The following is a 23,452-nucleotide window of genomic DNA, read 5'->3' as shown; positions in this document are numbered from 1 at the left end:
GCCAGGGGACAGATGAAGTATCGGACCGATGCTGCATCCACCTAGGTAAGTATGATTTATTTTTATTTTTTTAAACATACTTCTCTTTTAATTACTGAAAAAAAGATAATTTAACTTATATATGACTCTTATCAATCAAGATGCTAAACACATGGCTGAGCCCTCCTTGTTATTAAAATCAACATTAACACAGCATGGTGGTGGAAGTGTCATGGTCTGGGGCTACGCGAGTGCTGATGGCACTGGGGAGCTACAGTTCAGTGAGGGAACCATTAATGCCAACATGTACTGTGACATACTGAAGCAGAGCATGATCCCCTTCCTTTGGAGACTGGGCCGCAGAGCAGTATTCCAACATAACGACCCCAAACACCTCCAGGATGACCACTGCCTTGTTAAAGAAGCTAAGGGTAAAGGTGATAGACTGGCCAAGCATGTCTCCAGAACTAAACCCTATTGAGCATCTGTGGGGCATCCTCAAATGGAAGGTGGAGGAGCACAAGGTCTCTAGCATTCACCAGCTCCGTGGTGAAGGCAGTGCTGGAAAATAATGGTGGCCACACAAAATATTGACACTTTGGACCCAATTTGGACATTTTCACTTAGGGGTGTACTCACTTTTGTTGCCAGCGGTTTAGACATTAATGGCTGTGTGGCGAGTTATTTTGAGGGGACAGCAAATTTACACACTTTTATAGAAGCTGTACACTCACTATCTTGCATTGTAGCAAAGTGTACGTTCTTCAGTGTTGTCACATGAAAATGGGTATGGTTATACTCAAAACCTAGCTGCACTGTAGGGAATACACTACCCTGATTATTTGTATACTTTTTGTTATTTTTATATACATATACACACACACACACACACACACACACACACACACACAGAGCATATTCAGATTTTGGGCTTTTAGATACTTATACTTATAACCTATACAGATTTTTTTTTCCACTAGGGTGATTTACATTAGGCTGAGATACAAGCAGTGACACAGCTATGAGAATGCCTTTTTTGTCCTAGTGCAGACAGATGGCATGAGGTGTTATTATCTTATCAGTCATGTAGAGCTCACACCTCTCAAAAGGCAAAAAAGGGAAACCCCCACTTACTATGGGTGATTCCACCTAAAACATGCTGAGACTGGTAATGGAAAATTCAGCAGACACTGTACTGCATTAAAGAATCTTTGGGGAGATCTCTATACTAAAATAATGTCAGAATTTCTTTATTTTTAAATACTTCAAGTCAATAAAATAATAAAAACACATGTGTGGGACGTTCTCTGGGTGTCTACATCACTGCCTGGTGGGATGGACCTTTCTCATTGGCTGTATATCAGACCTCACAGGTCCTTAAAGTGATACTAAAGTCTAATTTATTTTTTTGTTTAAAAATAACAAACATGTCCTGATCCTCCTCTTCTTGGGTCTCTCTTTGGCGCTCCTGGGTCCTCCCACCTGTTGAGTGCCCCCACAGCAAGCAGCTTGCTATGGGGGCACCCAAGCCAAGCGGCAGCTCCATGTATCCATTCAGACACAGAGCTGTGGCCCACCCCCTTTCTCTCCTCATTGGATCACTGACTTTGATTGAGAGCAGTGGGAGCCAATGGCACTTCACTGCTGTCTCAGCCAATGAGAAGCCGACAGCCGAGTCTCTCATGCAACATCGCTGGATCGAGATGGGGCCCGGGTAAGTATTAGGGGGGCTGCTGCACAAAGAAGGCTTTTTATCTTAATGCATAGAATGCATTAAGTTAAAAAAAACTTCTGCCTTTACAACCACTTTAAAACTTCAGCAATGGTACCATGATGTTACAACAATAGGTGGTAAATGGGTGGGAGGGGGATTTATGATAGAGATGAGGGGGGGGGGGGTTTACAGAGAAGGGCAATAAAGAAAAATAGCAACAATGATGTGTGTGGGTATAGGAAAGGGAGATGTCTCTAAAAAAAACACAAAGATTGGCAATGCATACTAAACTTATAAGAACACTGATAATAGTTTACCTTTACTACTGAATTGCTGGCTTATACGAGAAATAGAAATTTCTGTTACTAATAGCACTCAAAGCAGTACAGTTTTTACAACTACCACTTCTTGGCCCTGAGTAAGGAGAACGTTGTTCGCTTCCAAAACTCAATGGATTTCCTTTGATGACCGCTATGTATAACAAAGACCACCTGTTGTCATTAAAGTTGGCAACTAATCCTAAGAACTATTCCCCCTAAACAAAGCTTGAACACATCCCAACCAAACCCTCTTGTCAGGATCTGAATCTCCTGCTTATAGTACTGTGCTTCCAAGAGTGGGAGGTTGTATTTCTGGTTCCCATCAGTGGGTGTCTCCCAGCAGCCAGCAGATTGCAGTAATCAGTCTCTACCCGATGCTGGCTGCTGGGAGGGTATTTAGTCTCTCATCTACCATTACACTTTGCGTCAATGTTTTTTTTGCTGCCGGATACTGACAGCCATTTATCCTGTGCCTGCTTTTAATTGTGCTCTAGCCATAGACACATAACTCAAACTCTGCTGTCTTGTTCCTACCTTCCCTTGTTCCTGATCCCAGTTTAGGTTTTCTCTTCCTATATGTTCCCTGCCCCTCCAGTTTTACCTTACTTTCCTGTGTTCCCCATTTGTATATTATATATTGTATATAGTTTGTCCGATAGTTAGAATGTCTGTTATTCTGTTCTGGTCAGTTAGGTTTTTGATTCATCGATATCTTTATGTTTGCTGGTGTTTGGATGCCTTTTGTTTACTAATAATAAATTCACACATATATATATATATATATTAAAAAAAAAATATATATATATATATATATATATATATATATATATATATATATATATATATATATATAAAATCTCCTCCCAATTTACTAGTGTAGCTAGGCAGATTTGGCCATCCTTGTTGCTGATTCCTGACACTAGTACATGAAAGGCTAGAAACCACTGTATTAGGCACTGCAACTACAGCCATTTCCACTAGCTTACAGAACCTGTGCCAAGCGGCTGCCTTGCTGCTTGCTGAATAAAAGAGGCCACTCGCTTAGCAGAGGCGCCATTTAGGGAATACTTTAGATTTTCTCAGCAGAAGCTAGTGGTGACTACCCTGGTATCTGTTCTGCCAGATGCCGAAGATTTGATACATACAAACTTACATTTGTCTAAGCTGGACCAATGTAACTATGTAAAAATTGCTATTCCTAAACTTCAGCTTTAATATTTTGGTGTCACTTACAATGTACAGAGATGACAATGAAAGTGTCACACTCTCTTTCTGGACTGACAATTGATGGGTATGAGATCCATACCTGGAAATGCAGAGTTTCCTTTAGCTCCCAGCACTGAATGGAGCAGTGGAGGAGTGAAGGAAAGTAACTACATGTAGCTAGGGATGGCAGAGTAAAGCAAACCAGTCCTTTGCAAGTTCTTTACTGTAAGCAGTGATATGACTATTTATAGATCGTGCTTTTGCTACTTTAGTCATGTTTTTCTGCAGATAAGTAAGACATAGTGTACTCACGGCAAAGGTCTGTTGTTCTCCAGTCTATGCACACGCCGTGTATTCGGCAAAGGTGGCTGTATCCGGCAATGATATCACAGAAGTCTTGTCCATGGCAGCTGCTCTCCTGGCACAGGGAGAAGTAGGTGCTGGGTTGGATCTTGGAGTGGCATGCCTCAAATGTTTTGGAGAGCAAGATGTTACACTGGGGGCTGGGAGGATGGGTACAGACATCTTCTATTATAGGTTCACATACTCTACCCATATGGTCAGACAAGGTCCACTGTTTTATGAATAGGTTACTGTCTCTAGTTACTGAGCCATCCCTTAGTGTGAAGTCATTATCTGGATTGTGGTCACATACACCTGTGCAAGAAATCAAAAAATTACATTTTCTTTAATATGTTTAAACCAGAAGAGTGCAACATTACAGTAAACCTATCACATGTTCTAAACAAGTAGAAATTACAACACAGATAGTATCTTGGGGTACCTATGTCTACTTTGACAACACAAAGACGCTCTGAGTCTCATAATTTCAGGCCTCCAGTCCAATCAGAGATGAAGACACATCCACCCGATTGTCATGCCTTTCTTTACCACAGGTCAATAAGACTGCCTTGGGTGGAAAAAGCAGTCCTCTAGTTGACTTGTGGGAGAGTTGATTTGAGCTGAGGTTGAGGCCTACGCAGACATTGTTATTGTTATAACAGGTGTTCTTATTTCTAAAAGGGAATGTTTTAGTGTTTTTGATATTGGTTAGATTTACTGTATGTACTATGAATGAGTGTTTTATGTATTGTTTTTATGGTTTGTTTATGGGTGGAATAGGATAGAAACTTTATTGTGAATTTATATAGCAATGACAATAAATCTCTATCTATTTATCTATCTATCTATGCAGTACTTACCACAAAGTCCTGATGTTCTTGAAGAGAACACATGGGGGTTTAGCTGCAGCATAAACTCATTGATTGATGGTGTAAATGTCAACACAAATCCTAGTTTAGGAATCTTGACTTCATGTATGACAGCTCCATATACATCAATTTCAAACACACTGCTGTGATGTGGCACGGTGACTGATTTTCCATTGACAGATACCTTTAAAAAAATAGTTGATTTTTTTTTTTAGAGGTTACAAACATGGCTGGCATTATAATGCATTTTTAATAAATGTCACATTATTTGTAAGGTGGCGATAGCAGGGCTCAGAACGGGATTGTTGTGCTGCAGGTCAGCGCGGGGGGGGGGGGGGGGTTAAGAGGGGGTCCTGTGTAAGTTCCCCTTACAGATTTTTCTGTAAAGATGAACTTACACTTTAATTTGAAACACATATAAGTGAGTTAAAAATGCACCTCACCTACCTGAGTTTATCGCACCTACATTCCCACATGAAAGAGGCCTTACAGGCCTTACAGTTCTCTTAGTACACTTGCAAAGTCCCAAAAATAACACTGGTCCTGCCACGTATAGCTTTGTCACTGCTGCTTCACAAATATGTCACCTATCTATCACCACTTGACCACACCTAGTGCTGCCCGCAACACGCTGCTTTGAGGATTGACAGCACTGCCTGAGACTTTAGTTTTACTTTAACCACTTGCTCTCCGAAAGGTTTACCCCTTTTCACGACCAGGCCATTTTTTGCGATAAGGCACTGTATTACTTTAACTGTCAATCGCGCGATTGTGCGACGCTGTACCCAAATAAAATGTATGTCCTTTTTTTCCCACAAATAGAGCTTTCTTTTGGTGGTATTTGATCACCTCTGCATTTTTTATTTTTTGCTCTATAAACAAAGAAAAGACCAACAATTTAAAAAAATAGAAAAAAAGCATTTCTTACTTTCTGCTATAAAATATATCCAATAAAAAAAAGGGGAAAAAAATTAAATGTTTTCAGTAATTTAGGGCAATATGTATTCTGCTACATGTTTTTGGTAAAAAAAAAAAAAAAAAAATCTCAATAGGCATATATTGATAGATTTGCACAATGGAATAGATTTATGGAAATTTCTTTTTTTTTTCTAGTAATGGCGGCCATCAGTGACTTATAGTGGGACATTGCAGCGGAGAAATCGAACACTAAGTGACACTTTTTGGGGACCAGTGATAATATTACAGTGATCAGTGCTAAAAATAGCACTGGCACAATCAAAGGGTTAAATGTGTTCCTAGGGAGTGCTTACCAACTGCGTGGGGGGTGCTTGTACTGTAGCAAGGCCTTCTTAGTGGAAACACAGGAACACAGCCTTCCCTTGTCAAAGAACGGCGATCTGCCTTGTTTACATAGGCAGATCACTGTTATGCATGACTCCCGAGCGATCGGCGGGTGCCGGCGGAAATGGCGTTCACTGGACCTGCTGACTGGCTCCTGCTGTGTCCAATCACAGTGGAAGTGGCATTCATTTGCACCCCAAGCCTGAAAGTGCAGAATCAAGTACAGGTACGTGATCCTGCACAGAGCAACCGCTTTGCCGCCGTATATGTAATGTATACAGTCGGCAATCGGTTAAGAAAAAGGAAATCACTTCTAGAATAGATATCACATAGATGTGAGTTGTTAGAGCTGCACACCCCAATTCATTTAATTGAATGGAAATTCCCTCAGGGGGTTTTTTTAGCAGCAAGGAGGAATTTAGGCAAACAACAATATTTTATTTAAAAATAGTTTTTCTTTATTGTAGTTTTAGTATCAAAAGGGAGATATAAATAGATAAATAACTATCCAATAATTTAGATTAATTGAACACAACATCATTAATCATAGCATGATAATCATCAAGCCAGAGATGATCTGTCTGCGACATGCCTTGATTATACTGTAATTAAAATAAAATCTCTGATTTCTGTTATATAGATAACTGAGGGTGCCAATGTGCTCTCCCTCTCCCTCCCTCAAAAAAAAACCCACATTCTCCTATGCCCTATAAGGAGTGACTCCTTGTAAGTTGTGTGGAGACGGGGGTCTCTGCCTCTATTGAAAGCGAGGGAATACACCGGGAACGCACTGGGATCTTCTGGGCTGGAGATGCTTTTAGAAGTATGGCAATTCATCTAACTATGGAATGTAGTCAAGAAGTGGTAAATATACACACTTAACTTTGCTACAACCAGTATAAAATTATTATGTAAAATAAATGATGTATTTATAGACAATTTAATTTAAACTTTGTCTTTCTCGCATAGAATAAACCTCCCCGAAGAAGATCGTTACATATATAGGTCGAAACCCGTAGGTATATCATGTGAAACGCTCTTAAAGCTGTTTTTTTCTATACATAGGAGGAATTCATATGTGGTTTTTCCATGTTGACGAGATATGTCAAGACCAGAATTGCTTTTTATGACTCCTATGCATTAAATCCCCTTTTTGATACTAAAACTACAATAAAAAAATACTATTTTTAAAGAAAATATTGTTGTTTGCCTAAATACCTCCTTGGTGCTAACCCCCCCCCCCCCCCCCGAGGGAATTTCCATCAATTAAAGGAAATCACTTCCTAGACACTTATGACGAGAGCGGGTGTCTGCATATGGTGATTTTCCTCTATTCTGGTGCTAAAACAAAAAAAATGGATTTCCTTTTACTTTGTCACAATGACAATGGTCACCAGGTCACCCTAGCAGGGACACAGACAGCAATTAAAACCTGAAAGAAATTATAACCCTTCCCACTTTATTCAAATGCAAAACAAAAAAAAGTGTTGTTTGTAAGTACACTTCAAATCAATTGTGCTACCAACACCACACCTACACATTTAGCAAAATATAACACAAAAAAAAACATGAACGTGAATGTATATGCACTTGTAGAAACTGGCAATAATCCATTTAATCTAAGTTGTCGTAGTAAAGCAATATTTTCCTTAGCGCTTTGTAAGACATTATTTTTTGGCTGTTTGGGATATTTTCTGCAGTGCATCATCATTTAGCAGAGATTACTCACTTGCTGCAGTCACCCTGCCAGAGGTCGTAGGGAAGTCAGCAAGTTCTGTATGATGTTATATTGGGTGCTGTGTGTTGAGCAACAGCCCCTCTAAGATTCTTTATTATGTAACAAGATAACGTTACATGTCCCGGACTCAATAAAAACCTGCAAACCGGAGCTTTCTGACCACAGTCTGTGAGTTATTACTAAATCCCAATTTAGTTGTCTTAAAGGAAAACCCACTTTTGTTAAAAATAAATAAATAAATGTAATGGCTACACAAGCCATATTAGAATTTATTGTTATTAAAAATGACCTGTGCATTTTAATCTGCAGTTATTGTAATTTTCTAAAGCTGTCAAAAAATATAAAGCTCAACTCAATGATAAGCAAATAATGTGTAAGTACAAGAGGAAAACGTGGTGTGCTTTGTGTATTTTTTCCAGGTCTATGCAGCAATCCACTGTGACACTTTGTTATTTTGCAGGAGCTTCCTCCAATAAAAACCGGTCACTGCTGCTCTCTCTCCTTGTGCAGGGTGACTGGTCTTGTCTCCGCCCCCTCCTGTAGTTTTCTGCAGGCAGCCTGCAGTAGGTGGGGCCTGTTGAGCCCCTCCCACAGCTCTGTTCTCTGCACAGGCTATGTACAGCACAATGATGATGTCACTGCTACTTTAACTAGGTAATGGGGGTTATTTACAAAAGGCAAATCCACTTTGCACTACAAGTGCACTTGAAAGTAAGGTCGCTGTAAATCCGAGGGGGACATGCAAGGAAAATAAAAAATAGCATTTTAGCTTGAACATGATGGATCAGTAGAGCTTCCACTCATTTCAGATCTACCCCTTAGATCTACAGTGACTGCACTTCCAAGTGCTCTTGCAGTGCACTTGTAGTGCAAAGTGGATTTGCGTTTCGTAACTAACCCCCAATGTCTTGGTTTGCAAAGGCATTTGGTCCTGACAAAAGAGACATATATCTTTTGTAGTTATCAAGAAATATATCCAACTGAAAGATTCCCCCATTCAGTTCAGGCTCTATGTGTGGTACATTGCAGTGCCATTCAATGTGAATATCATCCCAGTGCACTGTACAGTAAAGTGCAACACTTAAAGCCCAACTCCGGGCAAATTCTAGAGGCAAGCTCCACTGCATAGGTTACCTTGTTTTGTCTAGGGGTACAAACAGTGCCTATACTCACGTGATCCTTGGATCTCCTGGATAACAGGGCTCCCCCATGCCCAGCGGTGGACTGTTCCTGACGTCTTTACATCCAGAGCAGGCCTATAGGCGTGATGACGTCAGGAACAGTCCTCTGCAGGACCGTGCGGAGAAGAGGAGCAGAAGCCAAAGGGACCAGTCTTGCACTGGGAGGATCGGAGAATTAGGTGAGTATATCTCGGCTCTCCGAAGCTCTAGTCAAAAATGAGCACTTAACCACAGCCCAACTGCATGCAGAAAAAAAAAAAATTGCCCATTGTGGTGCACTGGCAGCCCATTATTAATGCGGTCATACAACACAGTACCCAAATAAATTTTTTATCATTTTTTTCCCTCAAATAGAGCTTTCTTTTGGTTGTATTTGATCACCTGCACGATTTTTATTTTTTGATCATGGCGCGCACAGGGAGTATGCACAGGGGAGGTGGTCATATGAATTCACATCCGCGCTGTGGCTGTCATTTGGCCATAGTGCGGATGTCAAGTGGTTAAAGGGGAAGTAAACCCACCTACAGTTTTCAGCCATGGAAGCTGCCATCTTGGCCTCTGTTTAATCTTCAACTGCCATGATGCTGCACATGTGATCAGTTATGACACCAGCCACTGGATGGTTTGACAGTTTGGTTGAGCGCACAACAGTTGACAGTTACATTCCCAGCACATGCCGGGAATGTAACTTTTTTTTAAACTGTTAAAATTGATGGGTTTACTTCCACTTTAATCACCCACTTGTTACTTTATTAACTAAATGCAGCTGTCCATCATATGAGACAGCAGCGCACATGGTGAGACTAGAAGCAGTATTTCCATTTATAGTTCTGTACATCCAGTTGTGAGATTTACACAGCTCTGCCACACAACTCAGGCCCGAATGGACAGTGAAAAGAGAAGCAGCACACGGATGAGCTCATCTCTCTGACACTCTTTTCTCTCCTCCTGTCAGCATGGTTCCTTGCACTTCAGCACAACAGACTGGCTTATTTTTCTGCTTCTCCCTTCCCAGTTTGAACTAAGCTGTACAGGAAATGCAAGATGCTGATACCAAGCCATATTCAGAGATTTAGGCTCCATTCATAGTTGCGTGACTTGTCATGCGACTTTGGACATATTGCTTGACAAGTTGCAGCCATTCTTTTCAATGGCACCCGTTAAGCCACAGCGATTTTGAAAAGATGCCTACGCTACTTTGGTGCGACTTTTGAAGTGAGTTGGATCCATGGAGTGTGAATAGAGCCTTACACTGCTTGGATTTAAAACAAATACATTCAATGACGAATGAATGATTAGTTGCATCATTCTGTAAAAGTCAACCTTGGCTGTGACCTATGCTTTGGTAGCACTTGGTGCCTGTTTTATATGTTCCCTTTAAGTTTTATTAACAATTCATTTTTTTGGTTGGCTTTTTTTTAGTATGCTGTTCTGGAAACCTCACTACTACTATACCTGCATGTTGTTGAACAGTGTTACTTCATCCTGATCGTGCTTCACTTGCACAGAACTCATGCAGGTCTGATGGCTCAGTGAATTGCATTCGCCGTTCTGTAAAATGACTTCCACATTGTTCATTTTGTCATCAAACAACACGTAGGAACAATTACTGATGAGTTTAAAGTTTAGACCATCAAAGGTTACAATGTGTCTGTTGGAACTTCCCTTGCAGGTACCTGGAAAGGGAACCAAAAAAAAATAAATGTTAATGCAAATATTCAGCCAAAGAGTAAAAGTACAACTAAAGGCTCCTGTATGAATATCTAGACAGGTCCCAAATTAGGTTATTATGTGATGCACAAACGTCATAGTAAACAAAGTAAACAAAAAATACATGTTACTTCCTTCCGCCTTAGCCGCGTGGCTGAACTTCATGTTTGTTAAAGACTGTCTGCACAGACATATGCGGTTTCTTCACTTTTTTTTATTATGATCGGTTTATTACGATTTTTTAATACTTTTTGACATACTTCACTATGGGTACATCCTGCATCGAGGGTTTAAACAAGTCCACCCAGTGTCCAGGTAGGTCACAACATTTTCTATCTCCACGACATTTGGATCAAGCCGCAGCAGTGAGAGTCCAATGGGCATTTTCCATATAAGCGTACTTGACTCTGGCGAGTAGACTGTGCGACCGGTGTTGGTGGTGGAAGATTAACCCTTGTGATGACCGTTGAATATTAGGAAGACCTTATCCAGAAATCATTCAGATTTTGTCTGTCAAGCTTGAACAATATTTTATTTCAACACATCAACATTTATATTTTGGACTTTAGTTTATTAAGCACTTTATGGTGTTCGCAATTTTTTATTACCGGTAGTTCCATTTTGTTAACCATTTTGATGTTTATGCACTTTCACTTTGTAAGAGAGCGCAGTTTAACTAACTTGTTTGTTTTTTCCTTTTTCATTTAAAGTGGAAGTAAACCCATCGATTTAAACAGTTTAAAAAAAAAAGGCATGCAGGGAATGCTAACTGCACATTGGCTGTGCTCTCAGCCAAACTATCAAACCATCCAATGGCTGGTGTCATAACGAATCACATGTGCAGCACCATAGCAGTTGAAGATAAAACAGAGGCAAAGATGGCAGCTTCCTTGGCTGAAAACGATAGGGGAGTTTACTTCCACTTTAATTCATATAACGTGCTGCTCTCATATCCTCACAATTTTTCACGGTATACGAATTTATTACAATTGCGCGGATTGGTGGTATTTCCATTTATTTTAAACAAAAAACCTTCTTCACTCTCCCTGACCGAGCCAAATTCACGTTAATTTGTGTCTCACGCGCTCCCCCTCCCAGACACTGCAAATCACAGTGGGAGGATTTCAGCAGCAGAAGCAATGGTGCCAATCCAGAAAGCAATGGGCAGCACTAGATGTATCCAGGGGCAGATTTACAAGCTACAGGCCTGTGAATCTGCAATGACAATGATGATAGCTATGCTCACTGCAACAATTTCTCACCCACTACAATGGAAGCAGGAACAGCATACATGTGAATGGTAACTCTGCTCTAAATTCAGAAAGTGCAGCACTGTTGCCACACCATTACAGGAAGCAGCATTAAGTGGACTTAAAGATGCGCTTATACCGCAGAAAATTTTTAATACAAGGCCTTAGTTCTACTTTAAAATGGAGTTCCACCTAAAAGTGGAACTTCCGCTCATCGGAACCCTCCCTCCCTCCAGTGTCACAGTTGGCACCTTTCAGGGGGGAGGGGGGTGCAGATACCTGTCTATGCTTCTTCCTGTCCCAGCGCTCTGTCTGCTGGGACAAACACGGGTCCCAGAGACAGCGCAGACCATTCCAATTGCGCTGCGCGACTCCCGCATGCGCAGTAGGGAACCGGGAAGTGAAGCAGCAACGCTTCACTTCCTGATTCCCTCACCAAGAATGGCGGCAGCAGCAGCCGAGAGCTGAGCGATTGATCGGCTGCCGACATCGCTGGAACCCGGGACAGGTGAGTGTCCATTTATTAAAAGTCAGCAGCTGTAGTATTTATAGCTGCTGGCTTTTAATATTTTTTTTCCAGTGGACTCCCTCTTTAAGCACAGAGCTAAAATGTATTTATTATCAGAGTTTATACAGCATCATCAATTTACGCAGTGCTTTAAATACTGTACAGTCACATCAGTCCCTGCCTCCAAGAGACTGCTATCTCTCATACATACAGGGGCCAATGTAGACAGCAGCCAACAAAACCTTCCAGCATGTCTTTGAAGTGTGGGAGGAAATTGAAGGATCCAGAGGAAACCAACGCAAGTTCAGAAAGAACTCCATACAGATATTGCCCTGGTCATGATTCAAACATATGTAGACAGCCCTCCAAATGATTTAGTTCAGGTGTTTCCAGTGAAGGGTACTGTTATTGCTACAGCATACAAAGACATTTTAGACAACCCTGCACTTGGGTTCCAAAATGTCTTTGCCCATAAGTACAAAGCCAGCTCCATAAAGACATGGTATGCCCATATTGGTATGGAGGAAATTTTGTGGCCCACACAAAGCACTAACCTCCACCTTGCTGATCACCTAGAATTTTTTCTTAGAAGTCTTCCTGCTCAACAACAATACCTGACTTTACAAATGTTCTTTTGGCCGAATGGACACAAATTCCCACACATTCACTTCAAAATCTTGTTAAAAGTCTTCTCAAACGTATAGAGGCCATCAAGTCCATATTAATGGTTTTGGAACTGAATGTCTAACAAGTTCAACTATGTATGGTGGTCAGGTGTCTGCAGACTTTTGGCCATTTAGAGTACGCGATCTTCTTGACCTAAATGTAAAAATATCTGTCTCGTGGCTCATAATCTGCCAGTGCATATACCCCCAAAGAAAAGAAGGACTACTTAAAAGCACAAAACATATAGGAAAAAGACTCACCCCCCTACTGCACTTCGAATACACAGGCCATGCAAAATTTATGTGCAAAAAATTATCAGTGGTACCCACTGGTGCTTTTTTTCTTACTACGTTTCTTTACAAGTGAATTATTTAGGGTAATGTGAAGGAGGGTGTTATTAACTCTTCTTGTCTAAAGCGGTGGGATTGGGGAACTAGTAAGTGCTGGAGGTGAGATTGCAAACCTTGAACTTCCCAGCTTCTATAGAGTTTCCAGTGTCGACTTCCCTTCTTTGATTACGGTCATGGCTTTATTTATTTTTTAAGATTCTGGAACTCTGGAGATTTTTGACCAGAATGTATAGATTGAAACGGCATTAAGTGTAAGTTATGATGGCTGAGTTTTCAGTTTCTCTGTGGCTTACACACGGTTTTTGTTCAAATTTTGTTTGCCGTTATAATTGGATATACTGTATATATGCTGTTTTACTAACTGAATAAAGCGGTGGTATTGCCTGTTTCCACATGAAACAAAGTCCTTATTGGGCAAGGTCCTCTTTGATTGACTCACATTTGTTCTTACTCATGTTTTGCTTGTAATGAGCTATGTTTCTTCCAAAGGGTTCATCAAAAAAAATGTCATTGCATATGTTACTGAATATGTGTTTTGCTTTACGTTCTCTTTTCAATAGTTTAATATAACTACCCTTCACAAATGAATAAATGGTACTCATTGTCGTTTCATGACGGCCTGGACAAAACCATTAAATGTATAGACAGTGCACTTTAATAAAGAGGCAGTATTACTGGAATCCATTGGCCTTGCTGGCACAATATATTACGAGTACAGAACAGTAGAATCAGCAGAATGTATGTAAGAATGTAGGAGTTACTGACATCCTTGATGACATCGAGCGTAGCACTGCAAATGGTGCCAAGAATGTTGAATAACTCTTTTGTCTAAACGGAGCTTGCAATATTTCACAATATGAGATTTTTGGCCTTGGTGGTGCCAGTATTTTACTCAGAATGGTGCTGAATGGGATTCTAGATAATCAGGTTAGCACTGGGGTTTTTTGGGGGAGGGGGGAAAGTGTTAATATATAAGCCAAAGATTGCTACAATGGAAAAATATCTGTATCTTTCCTAAACTGTCACCTGAGTAATGCCTCATACACACGATCAAACAATCCGGTGGAAAAGTCCGGCGGAATCCGCCCGTGTGTAGGCTCCGGCGGACTTCTTTTTACCCAAAAGTCCGGCGGACTAAGAAAGTAGTTTTGCACTCCAATCTGTCCGCCGAACTCGCACTTCAGCGGACAGTACAGCCGTGTGTGTGCCAGTCCGCCGTACTTTTGAAATGAACGGACTTTTCCCGCCCGGAGAAAAGTCCGCTCATTTTGAGCGCGCTCCAGGTAGCCGGGGCCAGCGAAGGAGGCGTCGCTGGCCCCATCACCTGGTATGGACTTAAAAGGGAATACCTACGCTGAAAAATCGGCGTGGGGGTCCCCCCTAGGTCCATATCAGACCCTTATCCGAGCACGCTACCCGGCCGGCCAGGAAAGGGGGTAGGGACGAGCGAGCGCCCCGGCCCCCCCCTTATCAGAATCCGTGAGCCCCCTTTAATAAGGTGGCCCCCAGATCCCAGCCCCCCACCCTATGTGAATGAGTATGAGGTACAATGTACCCCTACCCATTCACCTGTGAAAAAAAGTAAAAAAAAAAAACACAACACACAGGGGTTAAAATAGTTTATTGCACAGCTCCGGGGGTCTTCTTCCATCTTCGGGGGTCTTCTCGCCGGACTCCTCCGATATCTTCTGCTCTTTTGCTATCTCTTTCACTAGCGGAGGAGCCCGGCTTTCTTTTTCGCCGCCGCCCTCTTCTTCCGACTTCGGGGGTCTTGTCCCCCTCTTCGGTTCTTCTTGCTCTTTTGCAAGCGGTTTTTATTTACTAAAAATGTGAATTAATTCCCTTGCTTTTATTCAAAATAAACGCCGCTCTTTGATGTACTGCACAATGAGGCTTCTTATATCATTTACATGTTGATGTGGCCTTTGTAGTGAGGGCCCACTAAGGAGGGTAAGCGGCTGTGTGATTGGGTGCCGGTGATGGTTTCTTCTGTCATATATCTCCCTCTCACCACTGACTGAATTGAACTGGATATCTGTTCCGGGATTGATGTCTTGTGAACTTTATTTACAAACCCTGCACCTTATCCATATATGCTTTTTATTGACTTTTCTTCAATGTTGTGCTAGCTGCTGGTGTTGTATTATAATCTGTACAGAAATTTAAATAAGCGCAGCAGATTTTTTTTTTTTTTTTTTTTTTTTTATGTAGTACAAGGGCCTGCATGATTCAGATTGAAAGTGTTTAGGTTTGACCTTAAATTGTATGTTTTTGGTAAATCTAAAGAAAATGTGTACAAGAAAATTGTATAATGTTTGGCCAGCCTAAAAGCAAGCTCTCCAAGAAAGTGGAGCAAGCTAAATCTGGTGTAGCTGTGCATGGTATCCAATCAGCTTCTAACGTCAGTTTGTTCAATTAAGCTTTAACAAAAAACCTGGAAGCTGATTGGTTTCTATGCAGAGCTGCACCAGATTTTGCATGCTTCAGTTTTAGTAAATCAACCTCTAGGTCAGTGATAGCGAACCTTGGCACCCCAGATGTTTTGGAACTACATTTCCCCAAAACATCTGGGGTGCCAAGGTTCGCCATCACTGCTCTAGGTGAACATGATTATGCCATGACTAGTTCAGTTTTCAAGATGCCACTTTGCGTCTAGAGGTACCCTAACCTTGAATTGCACAGTCCTGTATAAAGAAAACGAGGCTTACTTAAAGTGGTTGCAACCCTCTAATATACCCAGTAAAGTGAATAGCTTGACACACAGATGAAACAAATTCTCCTACATACGTTTAACTTGTTTATCTGCAGCCATCTCTTCCTACACTCCTTCAAAAATGCAGATTTGTAATAAAATCCTTCTGCATCTGTGAGAAGCAGAGAGGAGAGGGTGGAGAGCTGCAGTTACACTGTGTGAAAGCTGATTGGAGGAAAGGGGCACAGCCCCCTCCACATATTGCAGAAACAAAGGAAGGATGCAGAGCTGTATTCTGACTAGACAAACTGTGTGCTGAGCTCCCTCCCCATCACAAAATGTATCTCATGTGTCGAGAAAACTTCTTACAAGTGACTGATGCTGATAACAGACTAACGATGCACCAGAGAGAAACAAAAGCTCCTTGATAATGATCTTAACCTTACTAATTCAACGCTTTCCTATTCCACCTAAAACTGAAAAAAAAAGTTTTATATGTAATATAATTTAAATCTAAAATGGCCCTTGCCATGGGTTCCCTCCAGCACTGCAGGGATTAACCACTTCAGCCCCGGACCATTTTGCTGGTCAAAGACCAGACCACTTTTTGCGATTCGGCACTGCGTCGTTTTAACTGACAATTGCGCGGTTGTGCGACGTGGCTCCAAAACAAAATTTACGTCCTTTTTTCCCCACAAATAGAGCTTTCTTTTGGTGGTATTTGATCACCCCTGTGGTTTTTATTTTTTGCGCTATAAACAAAAATAGAGCAACAATTTTGAAAAAAACACATTATTTTTTACTTTTTGTTCTAATAAATATCCCCCAAAAATATATAAAAAAACATTTTTTTCCCTCAGTTTAGGCCGATACGTATTCTTCTACATATTTTTGGTAAAAAAAAATAAAAAATCGCAATAAGCGATTATTGATTGGTTGGCACAAAAGTTATAGTGTTTACAAAATAGGGGATAGTTTTATGGCATTTTTATTAATATTTTTTTTTTTTTACTAGTAATGGCGGCGATCAGCGATTTTTATTGTGACTGCGACAGGGGCGTACCTAGAGCATTTGGCACCCAGGGCCCATCCTATATCTGGCACCCCCCCCAACTGTAAAAACACCCACAAAAAAACACCCTCCTCTGCCAAGATCAGCGTTTTTTAATTCTGCTTTCATTTTTAAATGGCGCTGTTGGCTACCGAGTAAACCGGAAGTGACACTGTGGTGTCGCTTCCAGTTTTCTACATCGGAGACCTGATCAAACGCAAATTCGGCTTTGTTCGGGTTTCTGGCCAGCTGGCTGGTGGCTCAGGTCTGCGGGTGGGATGGGAGACCTGGGCGGAGCTGTGGGGGGATGGGGACATCCCCTCCCGCTCCTTGTAATAACAGCCGATGCTGTTCATCCATGGTAGCCAGTGACAATAGACGGGAAAGGACAGAGGTGTCAGTCACTCAGGTGTGAGCAGATGCCACATTTTTGGACAGATTGTGCCACGGTCAGGAAAGTGGAGAGCCGGACTGGAGCTGCTATGAGGGAGACATCAGAGTGAGACAGCTGACAATACAAAGTATGGCCCATACTTTGCATTATCTACTGTCCTCAGGGACAGATCTGATCCAGAGATCCCACTGTATGGCGATCTCTGGATCGGATCTGTCCCTGAGGACAGCATTGGCATTGAGGATTTGATTCAGATCTGGGAACTGACCTGCCGACAAGGCGTGTTGCTTGCTGGACCGTGGATGGGATCTGATGGCCGCAGGGAAGATGGCAAGATGTTGCAGTGACCTGTTGCTTGCTGGATGGATCTGATGGCTGCAAGATGTGGGTGTAAGCCCCCCCTTTATCAGACCAGCTCATCTACTCTATACCTGGTTTGTGAACACAGCAACACCACCCCCCCCCCTTACCAGGTAAGCTCACAGCTCAGCTACTATAGGTGGGTGGTGGTCACACAGTAATATACAGCACACACATGGATTCTGCAACCTGTATACAGCACCCACTTGGATTCTGCAACCTGTACATAGCACACGCCTGCATTCTGCAACCTGTACATAGCACACACCTGCATTCTGCAACCTGTACATAGCACACGCCTGCATTCTGCACCCTGTACATAGCACACGCCTGCATTCTGCAACCTGTACATAGCACACACCTGCATTCTGCAACCTGTACATAGCACACACCTGCATTCTGCAACCTGTACATAGCACACGCCTGCATTCTGCAACCTGTACATAGCACACGCCTGCATTCTGCACCCTGTACATAGCACACGCCTGCATTCTGCACCCTGTACATAGCACACGCCTGCATTTTGCACCCTGTACATAGCACACGCCTGCATTCTGCACCCTGTACATAGCACATGCTTGCATTCTGCAACCTGTACATAGCAAACGCCTGCATTCTGCAACCTGTACATAGCACACGCCTGCATTCTGCAACCTGTACATAGCACACACCTGCATTCTGCAACCTGTACATAGCACACGCTTGTATTCTGCAACCTGTACATAGCACACGCCTGTATTCTGCTACCTGTATATAGCACAAATCTGGAGTGTACAACCTGTACATAGCACACGCCTGCATTCTGCAACCTGTACATAGCACACGCCTGTATTCTGCTACCTGTATATAGCACAAATCTGGAGTCTACAACCTGTACATAGCACACGCCTCCATTCTGCAACCTGTACATAGCACACACCTGTATTCTGCTACCTGTATATAGCACAAATCTGGAGTCTACAACCTGTACATAGCACACGCCTGTATTCTGCAACCCCCCCCCCCATCAGGGCAGCTACACTATACCTACTACACAGCAACCCCCCCCCCCTTCCCCTTCTATGACAGACCAGCACAGTAAGGATGGCAGGACAGACACACTCCTCCAACGTCTTCTCACAGCTCACACACACCCTATCACCAGCTCACCTCGGCTCTCAGCTTCAGCTAGGGAGGTTTAGACTCCAGAAGATGGTGTGGACACAGAGTGTAACAGCAACCACCCCCGCGCTGACTGATGACACACTCAGCTCGGCTGCTCAGCAGTGGTGGGTGGAGCTAGCAGGTGAAAACAGAAACTAGACCATACTATTTCGGCCACAGTGCTGGGGGTGTTCCAGCTCACAAAAAAACTCACAAAAAACAGAGCAGCCAGAGCCAGGGATTCCCTTCAGGATACTGTCAGACAGTGTCTGAGTGCAGAGTGAACCCCATAGCAATGCCACCCAGCCACTTACACCCTCCTCAATGTGTGGCCCCCCGCCCCCTGCTTGGTACGTCCCTGGACTGCGACATTATGGCGGACATATCGGACATTTTTGGGACCATTGTCATTTATACAGCAATCACTGCTTTATAAATGCAGTGATTCCTGTGTAAATGACACTGGCAGTGAAGGGGTTAACCAGTGGGTGGCAGTGTAGGGGTTAAGTGTTCCTAGGGGTGTGTTACTAACTGTTGGGGGCTGGGCTTTAATTTAGTGAACACTGATCTCTGCTCCAATCACATGGAGCAGAGATCAGCGTCACTAGTTGCTAGGCAGAACGGGGGAATGCTGTTTACAACGGCATTTCCTCGTTCAGCCGCCCCGTGAGACAATCGCGGGTATGCCCGTGGCGATCGAGTCCACGGGACCCGTGACCCGGGACCGTACTCACGGGGGTCCCGACCAGCACGTGAGCGCGCCGCCGGCTCATGCGCCGTAGACAGCGGTGCCTGTGTTTTTTGCCAATATAGAGATATTTCTTGGACCTACAGGTAAGCCATAATCTAGGCTTACCTGTAAGTCAAAGTGGTTTGTAAGGATTTACAACCACTTTAAATGTTCCTTTCTGACTACAAGGAACAGAAAAAGCAACTATACTCACCTTATCACTCTCTTCCCCAGTGGCGAGAGTTCTTTCCTACTCCCTAATGCTCCAGATTGTGTGGTGGTCACTCAGCGTCCTCCCTTACAATGCAGGACTGCAGGTCCTGCATTCTATATGATGACGTCAGAGTGCCCGAGTCTAATAAAAATGTGCAGTTTCAAAACCCCACTTAGGTTACCAACCTAGAGCAGTGTTTATAACTGACTCCAACTAGTCAGGTCAGGTTGCTTTATTAGTATGAGCAATAGCTGATATCAAGTATACAGACACTACTGCATTGACTGGGCAGCATGCATGAATATTAAGCAGTTATGATTGATCTTATTTGGCAGGTGCAGCAATCACTGCTGGTGCCCTGACCCTAGAAGAAACGATGAACACTTACATGGACACAACCAGCGGCAACCACACGTCTCCTCAACTTTAATGGCAGGCAGGTTATTGTCACATACTGGTTTTGGGATCTTCAGGCAGTTCACTCTGTGACTTTCTAGACTGGTGGAACCATCTGGCAGGCATCTAACAGTATGACACTGGTCTGAAAGGGTCCAACTTTCTCCAGCCTAGAAGAGGAGGAAGATATTTATTGAACCATCAAATGTACCTTCAAAACAAAAGCTGCAGATAACAAATGTAAACTCAGGCCTGGCCAAATAAAATTAAATTCTACAAAACTAATGCTTGTTTTGTTTTGTTTAAGGAATACTTACCCAGGAACATGGACAAGACCTTGATGTCATCATGCACATGCAACATTTACTGGTCCAGCATTGTAATTGATAATGTCAAAGTAGGGGTAGTGATATAACCAGAAAAAAAAAGCTGCTTTGGAGGACTGTCACTTCTGAAAAAAGTGAGGAGTGTGGAGTGTGAGGATAAGTGAAGATAAGTATTCCTCTCTAATTAATCTTCCTCTAACACATTGAGCAGTATATTCTGCATTTGCTGGGGGACCACATTTAATTGTTGTCTATCTATCTATCTATCTATCTATCTATCTATCTATCTATAACCTTAACCACTTCAGCCCCGGAAGATTTGGCTGCTGAATGACCAGGCCATTTTTTGCGATTCACCACTGCGTAGACTTTAACTGGCAAGTGTGCAGGCATGTGTTGCTGTACCCCAAACAAAATTGATGTACCTTTTTTTCCCACAAATAGAGATTTCTTTTGGTGGTATTTGATCATCTCTGCGGTTTTTATTTTTTGCGCTATAAACAAAAAAAGAGCAACAATTTTGAAAAAAATATTGTATAAAAATATACTGCGCTATCTGATACAGTTGCAAGCTGCGGCTTAAGATGTTTATACGACACCAACACAAATAGCCAAAAAAAGGAGATGCGCTAAATATGGCTCCATTTCTTACCAGGGGTACTCTTCCAGATAAGGACCACCCCCCATGCTAGGACAGGACTCTCCCCCTTCGAAATCCTCATGGGAAAACCTGCCCAAAGAGCCCCCAAGATAGGTGAGGAATCTAACCTATATTCCTTGCAGGAAGAGCACGTGAAATACCTGGTAAGTAGCCTTTCTGAAATCTATGACAAGGTTGCTGTCACCTTTTCCACAAAACCGACACATCCTTTTGTCCCGGGGGACAAAGTGCTGATCAAGCAACTTGCAGTCTGCAAGCAACCAGGCCCCGTCTTTCAAGGCCCATTTGAAGTCCTCAAGGTCTCCAGGACAGCAGTGCTGATGGATCAAAGCCCGTAATGGATCCATGCATCAAGGTTGAAGAAAAGCCCACAGATGAAGGAATCAGAAAAAAGGAATGAAGGAGCTACCACCATTAACTGTTCAAGAAGAGACTCTGCCACTATTACCCTCCCACAAGACCCCTTATCCACCTGAACCATTTTTTCCATAAACTTTCCCCGTGAGCCAAAAAGGTGTACCGCCTGGACAAGTTTCCTTCTTTCAATTATCATAACCACCATGGTATTCCTGCTCTCAGTCTTTGGGTGTTGGATAAGTTCTTCCTGCAGGGTGGGGGAGGATGTTAAGGTCAAAGTGAAGGGCAGGGCTGCATTCATGGGAACAGGCCATATTTATCCATGCTGAGTGATCAAGGGGAGACAAGGGTCTCCCATGATCAAAGGAGGGATTGTAAGGAAAGGTAGAGTTACTCCTTAGGTCTGTTTTAGAAGATAATGTTTTAGAAAATGTTTTCATCTTATGCTAAGCTTGTGCTAAATTTGACCAGAAGTGTGAAGCAGGATGCGTCTGCGGTTAGTTGCTGGACATTAAGAACATATATTGTGTGTTGAGAACATTGGACCCAAGCCAAGGTGATAAGGTCAAACATTGTGACGTTGAGTCTGTCTCTAGGCAGAATTACTATGAATATCTTTTAGGTTAATATTAATTGTATATTGTATTAACATAATGCTTGAATGTGATTGGTTGTTCATGGGGCCTTCCCCCATACGACCCCTCCTTGTTTATTGCATATTATTCTGTGAAGCCGGAATAAACTTTTGTATTCTTGATCATCCACACACTGTGTATGGTGTCTTGACTACCCGACTGGCCATAGCTGCTAGTAAGAATTGCATGAAAAACTTGACAGGCTACTTGCACTTGGGTATAATCAACCTGCCCATACATGGTTCGAATATCAACCGTCTGTGGCAGGCTTTAGCCATAGCAAACTGTTGAACTGTTATGGGACCTAGCCACATTTTTTATGACTATACAGAGTAGCTCATGCAGCTAGAAACACCTCAGGATGTTCTGGCAAATATTTGTAAATATAGTTTGGGAACCTCTGGAAAATTCTATGTATGCAAATATGGCAGGGCCCTATGGTTTTAGGTGGCCCTATGACAAAATATTAGATCTTTGTACCTATCAACAGTGTCAGACTGGTAAATACTATCACAAAATAATAACAAAATTCTGTGCAAAGGAAAACAAACTGGCAAAAATATTGCTAAAAATGATAGTTGCCTGGCTTTCATTCTGATGAAAAGACCTCCATGTTGACCTGGACCAAGTATGCAGATCATACACGTGATTATATTCAGACTAAACTTGTTGTATACTCTTATCCCATCCGTCACTGTCTGTCACCGACAGTACTGAAACCAGAGATAGTCAAGAAGCATTTTCTGAAGGAGTTTTGTAGTGGCAACTTACATGTTTCTCTCAGTACAGGTTTTATTCACATAAAGACACATTTACTAAAACTGGTGCACACAGAATCTGGTGCAGCTGTGCATGGTAGCCAGTCAGCTTCTAACTTCAGCTTATTCAATTAGGATAATAAAACCTAGAAGCTGATTGATTTCTATGCAGAGCTGCATCAGATTCCTGTTTGCACAAGTTTTAGTAAATCTCACCCCGTAGTAATCTCAAGGTACCTTTCTCTGATTTCCATCTTCATCGGTGCACACTTTGATGGAGTCTGGAAAAAAAAAAAAAGAATAATAATTAATTAGATTAGATCTAAAGGTAACTTAGTAAGTAAAGAGTAAACAATTGAATCTCTACCAGCATATTCCAGCAGTGTTGTTATAGAAAGTTCACTTTCAATAGTTAATTTCTACAATATGTGCTAGATTTTACTTAAAGGGGTTGTAACCCCTCAAAAAAAAAAAGGGGGGGAGGAGCCAGGATTGGCACTAAGGATCGGAGCCACTCTGCAAAACCCTTGCACAGAGGAGGTAAGTATAACATGTTTGTTAAAACAAAACAAAAACAATGAACCATTACAACCTCTTTAG

General features: G+C 42.3%; 1 protein-coding gene across 1 annotated transcript in view; it reads right to left on the bottom strand.

The window, feature by feature from the left end:
- The window catches only part of VWF (von Willebrand factor), a 271,073-nt gene that overhangs the window by 89,652 nt on the left and 157,969 nt on the right, over window positions 1-23,452 (bottom strand). The window contains exons 33-37 of the mRNA XM_077468547.1: window positions 23,090-23,133; window positions 20,108-20,285; window positions 10,107-10,327; window positions 4,422-4,614; window positions 3,532-3,876 (exon numbers count right to left, since the gene is read on the bottom strand). Of these exons, the coding sequence (XP_077324673.1) occupies window positions 3,532-3,876; window positions 4,422-4,614; window positions 10,107-10,327; window positions 20,108-20,285; window positions 23,090-23,133 (981 nt within the window). The remainder of the gene's footprint in view (window positions 1-3,531; window positions 3,877-4,421; window positions 4,615-10,106; window positions 10,328-20,107; window positions 20,286-23,089; window positions 23,134-23,452) is intronic.

This window comes from Lithobates pipiens, unplaced genomic scaffold, assembly GCF_037356315.1.
Source record: "Lithobates pipiens isolate NorthernLeopardFrog02 unplaced genomic scaffold, aLitPip1_a1.2 Scaffold_8, whole genome shotgun sequence".
NCBI lineage: Eukaryota > Metazoa > Chordata > Amphibia > Anura > Ranidae > Lithobates > Lithobates pipiens.
The sequence above is the reverse complement of the archived record's forward strand: the minus strand, read 5'-3'. Positions and strand labels throughout refer to the sequence as shown.